Raw genomic sequence first — 12,334 nt, 5'->3', positions numbered from 1 at the left:
TCCTAACAATAGCCTGTAACCTGTAAAACATGTACGCTATCACAGCTATTCCCACTGTCCTGAGCTATTGTGACTAATTTAAAAGGCTTCCTTTTAGGCCTATGTGCAGCATTTCCCAGAGGGACAGCATCATACTAGCCGGCTGCTTTGAATTTTATGTATCATCTGTCTTCATTATTAAATCATGTGCCCTTAAAGTTTGCATGGTTTCACCAACATCACTATCAAAAGGGAAAAGAAAGGATCACTGCTAAATAGTTGCCACCATTGTTGATTTGTAACAAGAGCTACAGAAAAGTCCTAATCTAATTCAGGTTGTGTCTATGATTACTACTTTCATGGTACCTCCAACAGCTTGGAGAGAAGCAGTAATAGGTGAAAGCCAACTGTCCATTTTTTTTTATAAACATATGACTGTTTTTTTTGGGGGGGAGGGGGAAGGTTGTTTTTTTGTCATCTACATGATCTAATCTACACGATCATATCTGGATTTTGTTCATCGCATCATCTGTTATCCTCTAATACAACAACAAAAATAATGTTTCAAAGTCATCTGAGTGCAGGGGAGAAAAAAATTGATCTCTGCAAAATGCCATTTTGATTTTTTTGCAGATTATTTTTACCTTTGCATTTAATTAGGATAATAATTTCTCTCATTTAGCTCATTGTACTTATCTCCTTTAGCATTAAACTAATAATACCAAAGTCAGAGTATATCTGTCACTCACTATTCAATTTCTTTAAACCTTGAATGAATAGTGTAGACAGGACTTTTTATTGGGCTTATAGTCTAATTAAAAGCAACAGGCTTGCACTTTGAATAGCTTTTCAACACTCTTTAACATTTTTTTTACATGCTGATCTAAGCTTAAGATGTTCATTAGTAACTCATTAAAGACTTAGTTACAGTCCAGTGGGTGAGTCCTGAATATAATGATAGAATGTGTGTACAAATGTGTAGGCTCATAATTAGAGAAACTGTCACATTTGGGGATTAAGTATACACAATGCTGTCTTTGAAAAACACTATGGAAAGTAAGTGACCCCAAGATGGTGTTGTGTTTTAAATTTTGCTTACTATCCTGGTAATTTTTTTTTAAGTTCTAATTCCAAAAGGTATGTTTTAATGACCACATTCTCCTAGGATTAAATGGTGAGGCTTTGTGTTAGGGCATTTCTATACATTATTTTACTTGATCCTCATACTATAACAAAGTTAGGCCTAATTATCCCTTTAACAAATAAGGAAACTGAATCACATTAGTTCAGGTCATGTACCTTGGAAGTAAAAGAATTAGGAGTAGACTCTAAGGTTTGAAATCTTTCTTTTCATTCAATAGGGGCATGCAAATTAGGATTCTAAAAGCAGCTTAAATTGGACAATATTGTAAAATTAACTTTCTGAGCTTCACATAAATATTACATTCTAAATATGTTGACATCTTCCTCCATTCATCGTTTCTTAAAACTGCAGGAGCTGTTCCATAGCAACCTTTATAAATCATGTATTATCTTTATTTAGCTTTCCCCATAATCTTTTTTTTCTCAAATAGTAATATTTCAGATAAACTCAGTATGCTTAAATAGTGCAAATTTGCAAGGATTCTTGCCATATAAAATCTCAGGTTTTCTTCTGATTCTCGTCTTTTATAAAGCTGCAGTGTGAGTGGGTCTAGAAGGTGCCAACCTGGCCCAGTTAACAGAGAATCTGACTCTTGATCTCAGGGTCATGAGTTTGAACCCCACAATGGGTGTGGAGATTACTTTAAAAAATAAATCTTAAAAGAAGTAAAGCTATGATGTGAGTGGCTCCAAAGGTCATTATTATACAATATGCAGATTTGATAGAATAATGCATTACATAATTTTCTTGAGATTAAGAGGCATCCAGTAGTTTGCAGACTATACTGGAGTAAAAGTATCTATGGAAATGAAATGAAAATTCAATATTTGCAGTGTTACTTGAGTGAAAATACAAAAATATATAATTAAGAGTATTTCCGAAATATGGAAAGACTAGAATTCAGATTAGAACAAAAACAGAAACACTTTTGGCCACCAGGATTAAAGTCTAATGTTCTTTATGATATTCTTAGAGAAGAGTAATTGGATAGTACCAGAAGAATTCAATTAATTACTTTGTTTTGCATAGAAGTCATTGCTATATATTTCACATATTAGAGTAAAATTTCAATCACTGTCAATTACTAGTTTTTGTCATAATAAAAATCTGACATAGAAATAAAAATTTCTACTTCTAGAAATTAAATATGTAAGTAAAAAGGGAGGAGGCATGAGGCTAGATAAATGGTATATGATTTCTGAGTGAATGTAAAATAGATGAGATTTAAGTGGGTAAATCCAGGCAAAAAGCTTCTCTTCGAATATGCAGTCAAAAGAACTCTTCAATCTAAATATATTCTAACAATATTCTGTTTTTTCTAATAAAAGGTATTTCTATAAAGAGCACTCAGAACTTAATAATAAAAAATAATTATTAAGAAATGATTAAATATTTCTCCAGATCAGATATACAAATAACCAAAGAGCACATTAATAGAAGCTCAACATCATTATGCCTTAAAGATATGCAAATCAAAACTACAATGAGACACAACTTCATCTTCACTACGATGACTGAAGTAAAGATGGCAGCCAATAATAACAAGTGTGAATGAGGATGTGGTGAAATGAGAAGCTTCATATTGTTTGGATTGTGTAACTGTGAAATTGCTCTGGAAAACAGTTTAGCAGTATTCAGAATGCTAAACATACAATTATGTGACTCAGCATTTTCACTCCTATGTGTACCCAAGAGAAGTAAAAACAAGTTCATGCAAAAACTCATGCATGAATTTTCATAACAGCGTTATGCAGAATAGCCAAAAAGTAGGAATGATCCAAATTTCTATCAACTGATAAATATGATGGAGTATGTTATCACAAAGGAATATTATTTGGCAATGAAAAAGAATCAATTACTGATACATGCTATGATAAGCATAACTTAAAAAATGCTATGTTAAGTGAAATAAGTCACAGAAGATAAAAATTGATACAATTCTACTTATACAAAAAGTCCAGAATAGGCCAATCCATAGAAATATCAAGTAGATTAGTGGTTTCCAGGGACTGGGAAAGGGGAAACCAGGTGTGACCACTAACGGGTATGGGGTTTCTTTCTGGAGAATTGATGTTTTAAAATTGACCATGTTGATGGTTGCACAACTATGCATACAATAAAATCCTCTGAACCATATACTTTAAATGGATGAGTTTTATGATATATTAAATGTATCTCAATAAAGCTGTAAAAAAATCCCTCCACTTATACATTTTTTTTAAATGTTTTATTTATTCCTAGGAGAGAGAGACAGCGTGAGCAGGGGAGGGTAGGAGAGAGAGGGAGTCACAGACTCTGAAACAGGATCCAGGCTCTGAGCTGGCAGTCAGCACAGAGCTCGACGCAGGGCTCGAACCCACGAACCACGAGATCATGACCTAAGCAAAAGTCAGACGCTTAACCGACTAAGCCACCTAGGCGCCCCCCTCCACTTACACATTTAAAAAATATATTAGTGCATTAGATCCACTCTTCTTTTTTTAAAGCTACATGGTATCTTTTATAAATAGCTTCCTTTATCTCAAGAGGACTACACCTTTCAGACCCCTTTACGGGTATAGCTATGCAGGCAGAATTTTATTTAATGGAAATGAAGGTTGAAGTAATGTGCACTACTTCTAAGCATATCCATAAAAACTTTCCATTAAAATTTCCACAGTGCTCCTTGTTCCTCCCTGAAGACCAGAAAGGCAATGACTCTCAGAATGACTTTGGAAGTTTCGTGACATTAGACTGGTTCTATGTATAATTGTGAGAGCAAAAAAATGACATCTGTCACCATTTCTCACCATATACACATGCCCTGATCAGAAACACTTATCTTCTTTGGAATGTTTGGTGAACAAGGAAATATTCTCTGGAAGCCATTATTAATTTAGGAATCTGCTGTGACTGCAGCCTGCTTTGTACTATTTAATACAGTGTTCAAAAAAGGAGATTAAGGTAGATAACTCAAAGAGGACTTCCTCCAGATTTCATATATCATTTGAAACACAGACACACGCACGCACGCATGCACAAGTACACAATTAGTTTCATCCCTACTCAATTACTTTAGTCCTAGACAATTGATTTTCTGAGGAGTCCTTCATATCACACTGCTACACAGACATATAAACTGCAGTGCTATTGTATGGATCTCATTTTTACAGCTGATCCGTTTGCCTAATTTTGAGATTTTATATATTTAATTATTGTATTTATATATTAGGCAAGTGCCATCCCATTAATTTTCATTTTTACTAGATTTTTAACTTTAATATCCAATACAGATTTTATTTTTTAAAAAAATATTTATTTATTTTTGAGAGACAGAGAGTGAACAGGGGACGGGCAGACAGAGAAGGAGGCACAGAACTTGAAGCAGGCTCCAGGCTCTGAGCTGTCAGCACAGAGCCACGAACCGCGAGATCACGCTGAGCTGAAGTTGGATGCTTAACCAACTGAGCCACCCCGGCGCCCCTTCAATATAGATTTTAGAACAATTCTGTTGAATTTCTACATAGAAAAGCTCATATTGGTATTTTGAATGTAATTGTGCAAAAATCTATGAAAAATTAACTTGGAAATATTTGTTACTATTGTGCTCAGTCTTGTCATCCAGGAACAAAGTATGTTGCATGTTCTCTTTTATAACTCCCAGGAAAGTTTTAGACATTTCTTCTCATAAGTTCTATATATTTCCTCCTATGATATTTCCTAAGTAACTCATACATTTCACTGCTGCTTTGACTCAAATCATGTATGAATATAAATATAATATATCAGAACTGTAAATGTTCTCATTCATTCTGAGAAAGTTCTTCTTTTTAGAATTTACTGAATAGATCATCATACCCCTGCAAATAACATCTTAATATTTGAGTATTTATTCTCATTTATGTTTTGCTCATTATTATAGTAGCCAAAACTTGTGGAATTGCTTTAAACAACTGCATTAACAAGCAAAGTTGCATTGATAATTTATTAACATTGACTTAAGATAGTTATTAATGAACCTTAAAAGAAGTCATTTTTTTCACTTTCTATTTCTCAAGATATTTTCTTCTAGGGATACAAAGATATAGTCAAATTTTATGTACAGGTATGTTCCTTTATAGTGCTAATTGTAATGGCAATATGTCAATGACCTTCACTGTTGAGGAGATATCAATATATGGTTGGGTAAACAATAGCTCCTACATATGATATAATATTTTTTTAAATTTAAATACAGTACAAATATCTACATTTTAAGGTTAAATCAAAATAAAAGACAAATTTTATTTCTAACATTATTCTAATTTTTAAAAAATGTATAAGCATACATGACTACAAGGAAAATCTAATAAACATTTATTTTACCATTGGGTCATAGAATTATTGGATTTTTGCTTTCTGAGTTAAATTTGTATGAGAAGAGTTACTTTGACAATAAAGTAGGTGACACTGGTAATGACAAAGAGATATATGAGACTATGCGCTTGTACTTTACCAGTAAGCTATATATAACCTTGACTTCAGGGCATTCAAATCACAACAAACTATAGTATGTATAGATGAAATAAACACTGAAAGCTTAACAATTGTTATTGTGAGAGCCTATTTTATACAAAGATTTGTATCCATTACTTCTGTAAACACAACTAGCATAGTCTTCTGGCAAATTCTTAACTACCCAAGCTTATTTGGTCAGATCTTTCATTTAAGATAGATTTTTTTTATAGGAAGACAATTTTCTATATTTAAAGAAACTAAATCTGCTATGATAACAATATAAGGGAAGTATAGAAATAAAGCAAAAATGTAATTATTAACAAAATGTAAGTTATTTGTTTTCAATGTATCAGTTAAAAACTCAAAAACAAGTAGAGAATGAATGAGCCCTAGTTTCCAACAAGGTCTTATTCTAAACTGCCAAACTAAAATAGATCATAATACAATATATTGTCTCTTATTTACATAACAAATCAATGAGACTCTTTCAACTGCTGCGTTTCAATTTTTTGAGTGGTCATTAAAGAATCATTTAGCAATCAGAATGAAGGAAGTAAATGCATGAAAAATGTATTATGGGTACTTACATGAAATTATACATGTGAAAACACTTATTCTTACATTGAGAATGAAAGTAATTAGCAATGCAAACAAGAGTAAAATGGATATCTATGAGTTATGTAATCCAATTGTTTTTTAATTCACTCTACACCAACAGTAAAACTACCCTATTGCAGTTTTAGTCAACCCCAAGACCAAGAATATAAAAGAAAAATAAGATATCATCCTAAACACTTCCAAATAGTCTGACATAAAATCTGAAAATAAGAAAATGCTATTTCACTCTAAAAGTAAATACATGTTACTCATTGAGTATCAGTACAATATAACTCACATATAACACATTTTGCAAGTGCAAAAGCAAAAGAAAGTTCTTTTCCAATAGCTAACCTGAATACCGAGTGTGTAGCAAAGGTTTCTGAACATATTCTTACAAAAGAAAGCTATTAGCTATGCATATTTGTGATTTATATTGTGATATTAGAGATTGCAGTTAACTTACAAAATACATATTTTGAAATTCAGTACCAAGTGGGTAATGCATATGGTGTTGGATGTGTTCACAATAGCCTCATATATCATGACCATGACAAAGACTTTTTCTGTATAACATATTTGACCATAAACATAGTGGTATTACTGGGAGTATTACAAATTATCTAGGCTGGCAAACATTATAAACATTCCAAGGATGATTAATTTCTAAAAATAACAAAGTTAAGCAGAGCTTAGAAGTCAAGCGGACTTTTTCACCATCAATAAAATATGACTTCATAAAGAGAATTATGTGGCAAGTTGCTATGTAGTGAAATGTATTTTTTTTCTCAAGGTTCATATTTTATTAGAAGTTAAAAAAAAAGTGTGTATTATTTTAAATCACTGATACATTAAATAGTATTATAACTATAAAAATCAGATTAATAATAAAATGCAAATTACATAAAAACATATAGCACTAAATATATATGGATATGATCAACAGTTTTGGCCCTAATAGCTGTTTATTATAATTAACTACTTGAAAATAATAAAAAACACATTAGCCTATAAAGTCCACAAATATATAAATACACATGCAATTTTAAAAAATAGGCGTTCAAAAAATATGCATATGGTGGTTGGAGAAGAATTTTTTTAAACCACATTGTGTATGCAAAGGTACCGTAAAATATGTTGTTCCAGTTTACCCACAGTAAGTTCCAATTATCTTTTTTTTTCTTTTTTTTACCTCTTCAATTGTGATGTAGTTTATAAGTACAATTTAATTGAAGAGATATGGTTAAAATATCTGAGCACCCAACCACCTTCCCAACTCCCAATCCATTGTGGCTTGGGTACCAGATCTCTTAGCCCATGTATTATACTTGATGTTGGTATTCCTTTACTGCCAATCACAATAAGCTCTAGTGCCCAGGTTATTATTGGATTATTGTTCTCCAATTCCCTCCTTGTCCCTTGCTTGCAACCACATCAATAGAACAAGAAAAAGAAAAAAAGATTCCTTTATCTTCATGCTACACTACATTAGTTAACAGCAAAAAAACTGGCCATCTGCTTTAGTAGTTTCTTTTTACTACTGCCAGGTCTCACTACATTATAGATAAGTGTTTATGGCTGTACAGGAAACGGGCACAGTCATGGAAAACAGAAAAAAGAGAAATACAGAGGTACACAGAGACATAAAATATGGACAGATAAACACAGTACCAGAGACATTTCCTACCTTAAACATTGTGTATATACACATATACAGTGTGGGTGTACTCATTAATTTTGTTTTCCTATGTTAAACACTGGCCAGACTTTCTAGGGTAATATGGAGATTATTCAACTAATGTAAACATTTTTCAGAATTAATTCATTAGCCCAGTTTCTAATTTTACCCATGTGGAAATCAGGCACAAAATGTACCACTGACAATTATATATTACCAGTTATATACTACTACCACTGCAAATATATACAACTATATACTATGATACATTATTATATATAGACAATTATATACTAAGCCTTGAGAATCTGTTTAGAAACTAGTATCAAGATTATATTGGAAAAACTTAAAAGAGGTTCAAGTAGAAAAAAATGTATTTCAATTCTCACAGTAAGAATCCAGATAATTTGGCATTCTCCTTATCTAATGCTCAGAGTGCTAGCTTCATTGCAAGGTAGTTAAGAATAGAAAAATAAAATATAAGGGAGATTTACCAATGCCAAGCACTACATTAGAAGCTATACATAGATACTATTCTATTTCTTAAAATAACTCTGAGGGAATAAATGTTCATGCTTGCAGATAAAATGCAGGCTTACAAAAATTTTAAGTTATTGTTATTTCCTTGAGGGAAAAATTAAAATCTTTTGTTTACTACCATATCTTTAGCAGCGAGACCAGTTTTCTGGCCCACAATGGGTGATGATGGATATTTTTCAACTAGTTTACCAAGTAACACAGTTACAGAACTAGTAGATGGCAGAGCTGAAATTTCATCACAGGTCTGTAAGACTTCAAAGCTCCATCTGTCTGTGCCCAGAACATACAAGAGGCCGGTCATCTGTATTTCTGCCTCACCTTCTCCCAAATGACCAGAAGAGTTGAGATGGGGGGTTTTGCAGGGAAGAATGGTATTCATAGTAATTAATTATCTATTAGCAGTTAAGACCAGAGCTCAAGAAGCCAGGTCCTTCATTTTAGATCTCATCTAGGTCTCATAATAGCTTGACTTCAGTCAAGTTCCTTTACCACTCAGTATGTCAATGCTTTTAGTGTAAAAAAAAAGATAATGATAATACAGTAAAACCTTGGATTGCAAATAACTTTTTCTGTGAATGTTCCGCAAGACGAGCAAGTGTTTCTAATAAATTTTAACTTGATAAAAGAGTGATGTCTTGCAATACGAGTAGTATGTCATGTTCAATGTCACATGAACACATGAGCCAATGGTTCTTGAAATCTGCTTTGATATATGAGTGCTTTGGATTACAAACATGTTTCCAGGATGAATTATACTTGCAAACCAAGGTTTTACTGTAATAGTAAATAATATTAAACCCATGATAATGTTGTGAGGATTAATTGTACCAATATATCTAAAGTTTATGGCTGTGAAATTAGTAGCCATCATTATTATTTGTTCTGGAGAAAAAAGCAATTCAGGTCATACCCAGATAAGTTAATTCTCTATGGTCGGGAGTAGCAAATGAAGCTGAACATCTCAACAGCAGTAGGCAAGGAGATGCTACCAGGGGATGTTTCAGAAACAAGAGTATGTCCTTCTGTAACTATGATATCATTTTAACTCAGCTGTCTAAAGTCTCAATTTACGTGGTATTCCTTTAAGTCAGGATTGGTAGGGACTCTAAAAAAAAGTCTATGTTCAAAGATTAGCATTCCTCTATGAGCAAGTTGGGTTCCAAAAGGCTATTCTTATGAAGCCCGTTATGTACAAGTCAGGAGTGGCATCACAAAAGCAGTGGAGAAGGCCTTCTATAGAAGACAGACAAAACTGACTTGCATTTTTTCTGGTGTGAAGTTTTATAATTCCTGTTCAATGTAATAAGGATAAAGTTTATAAATAGAAAGCTCCTATATTGTGTAGCATAATATGGTTCAAAGTCAAGATAATATAAAGTAGTTCACATACAGTGGAAAGGATTACTTTAGTTTTAGCCCAACATATTTTTTTATACCAGGTCAATTTTCTATTTTCTATTTGCTCTATTACGATTTTTAAATACATTTCAAAGTTACTTAGAGGTTGAGTGTGTGTGTGTCTGTGTGTATGCATGTGTGCGCACACGCATAACACAGATCCGAATCCAAGCCCCGTGATCTATGGCACACTCACGTTTGGGGCCAACTGAAATACATAGTAGCTATCATTTTTTAGAGACCAGAAATTTCACCTCTGAAAAGAGAGTCCCTTAAAATGCATGTTTCTGCTATTTTTAATCTACCTTCCCCTACCAAGTAGAACTTTAGACTGACTTTTTAAACATGAATTTTATATATACATATACAGAAAGTGAAAGAGTTTTTATTTTTTATTTTTTCTGATTATCAACATCAAATGAAACAGCTCTCATCGTTAGCTAATTTCTGGTTGTTACAATTTATTAGAACAAAAATAAACTAGAGAGGCAGATACTATGATGAAGAAAATTCATAACATATTCAAACACTGAATATTTGTCATGCACTGCTAGATTCTCTACATACGCATTTATTTAATCCTCAAAATAACCTTATGAGTGAGGCATCTTTATAACATCAAAAAACCTAATTAGAATAATCTTTAAATATACAGATAATTAGAAAAGCACTTGTTTGAAGGGACATAATTCTTTTATTATCCTATGTGTACAAAATGCTATATGTACTCAACTATGTGAATGCAAGTTCTCCATCAGTATATGGATTAAAGAAACCTTTTGAAACTTTTGATAAATTTACATCACTTAAATCTACATGGTTGTACACTTAACTCTCCTGTCTTTAATAAAGCACCACATTATACTGTAGCGATTAATTTAGAAAACATGTTAAACTAGGAAAACTTTAGAAAAAAATGCCAAAAGACACAGAAGGTATTTTATCCAGTTTTTATAATGACAGCAGAGTGCAATTCATGTTGAAACAAGAATATGGGCCAATTCAGAATTGCATCCCTGAAAAACTACAACAGATATCTGTCATCAATTAAAAACCAAAAGTGAGCTACAGAAGCTAAAAATTGATTTCAGGTGCTTGCTACACTAGACTATTATGACATCTCTTAAGTAGTGGCAAATACAGCTGTGTCCCATTCTTTACTAGAATTACCATTAATGTATGAGAGAGTAACTGTATTATACCATTTCCATCTTAGTGCAAAATGATAATTAGTAGAAGACTTTAAACTGTCAATAACTTACATATATACATTGACTCTGCCAATTTTTAGAAAGATTCAGTGAATATTCTACTAAGTTGTATAGAATTTCTCTCATTTATTAAAAATTATCTCATAAAATTTGCAATGATGTATCATTTCTTAACTATCATATTTGTGTTATGAATACCAAAATGTCTAAATGAACAAATTATACAGTTTTTTAGAAGCCGATTAGTTTTTCCAGTTAAATTACCTTTCAGCATATGTTCATATCATTTGGGTATTTTTTTCTTTCTTTGGATTAAAAGGTATACGAAAAACTAATTTTTGGCTAAATGAGAGGTTTCATTTGCATTCTGTGTATTAAAGACTGAACACAGTAGTAAACACTCAGAAACAAATGATTAGTTGGTAGGGGAAAGTAGATTTTTGGGGTGTTTTCTTTCAATTTTACATACTTATTAAATTAAAAAGTATTTTAATTACAAAAATATGAAGGTCAAAAAATTCAGAATAAATTATATAGTTAACAATTCAGCTGATTTTTCACATGTGTGGTAAAAACAAATAGTAAAACATGCAAGAATTCTTTAAAAAAACAAAAAAATGGTTATACATACATTTCAAAAGCTACTTTCAGAAATCAAACTCAAAGCTGTATTTACTGCAGCTCTGTGACATATTATGGCCTTCTTAATTTAACTTACTTCTGTTAATACATCATAGCCAAAAGCTGCTAAATCATGGAGCAAAGATTTACAAGAAAAGACCTGGTGCAAATAGAGACAACATGAAGCTTCACACAAAAATCTGATTAAAAGTCTTACCTTGAATGATTGGTGCTATGAGCATCATGAAGAGGAGTAGCTGTGATGGCCACATGGCTGTGTATTTGGGCGTGGGAGTGCCTCAAAATTGAGTGTTCTCGACGTGAAACAAAATAAGTGTATTTCTGGCTCCTCTTCTGTATTCCAAGACTGATGATTAAAAAATATATATCCCTCAAAAAAAAAAAAAATCTCAAAAACAGAAACACCAATATCCCAAATTCGAATCCTGCAAACAAGAAAACAAAATGGGTTATCAAATACATACATATATTCTCATGTTAATTTCTTGAGAGTTCATTTGCTGACTAGAACATTTGTATATCCCCCTCCCTTCATTTTAATTTATTAAGGCATCATATATAAAAATGAGTAAGTATCCTACAGGACATTATTTATGCATGTATCACCACAGAGTTTATTTCCCTGCTCCCAAACTGACTGAGGAAATAATTCAGTCTCACCAGAAAAAT

General features: G+C 32.2%; 1 protein-coding gene across 1 annotated transcript in view; it reads right to left on the bottom strand.

Annotated features, from left to right (window-relative positions):
• ADGRL3 (adhesion G protein-coupled receptor L3) overlaps window positions 1-12,020 on the bottom strand; it is a 517,257-nt gene extending 505,237 nt beyond the window's left edge. The window contains exon 1 of the mRNA XM_077746215.1: window positions 11,862-12,020. Within this exon, the coding sequence (XP_077602341.1) occupies window positions 11,862-11,916 (55 nt within the window). The 5' untranslated portion in view covers window positions 11,917-12,020. The remainder of the gene's footprint in view (window positions 1-11,861) is intronic.
• Between the last annotated feature and the right edge of the window lie 314 nt (window positions 12,021-12,334).

Source organism: Crocuta crocuta, unplaced genomic scaffold (genome assembly GCF_008692635.1).
Source record: "Crocuta crocuta isolate KB4526 unplaced genomic scaffold, BGI_CrCroc_1.0 scaffold566, whole genome shotgun sequence".
Lineage (NCBI taxonomy): Eukaryota > Metazoa > Chordata > Mammalia > Carnivora > Hyaenidae > Crocuta > Crocuta crocuta.
This window is presented reverse-complemented; position numbering and strand designations above follow the sequence as displayed.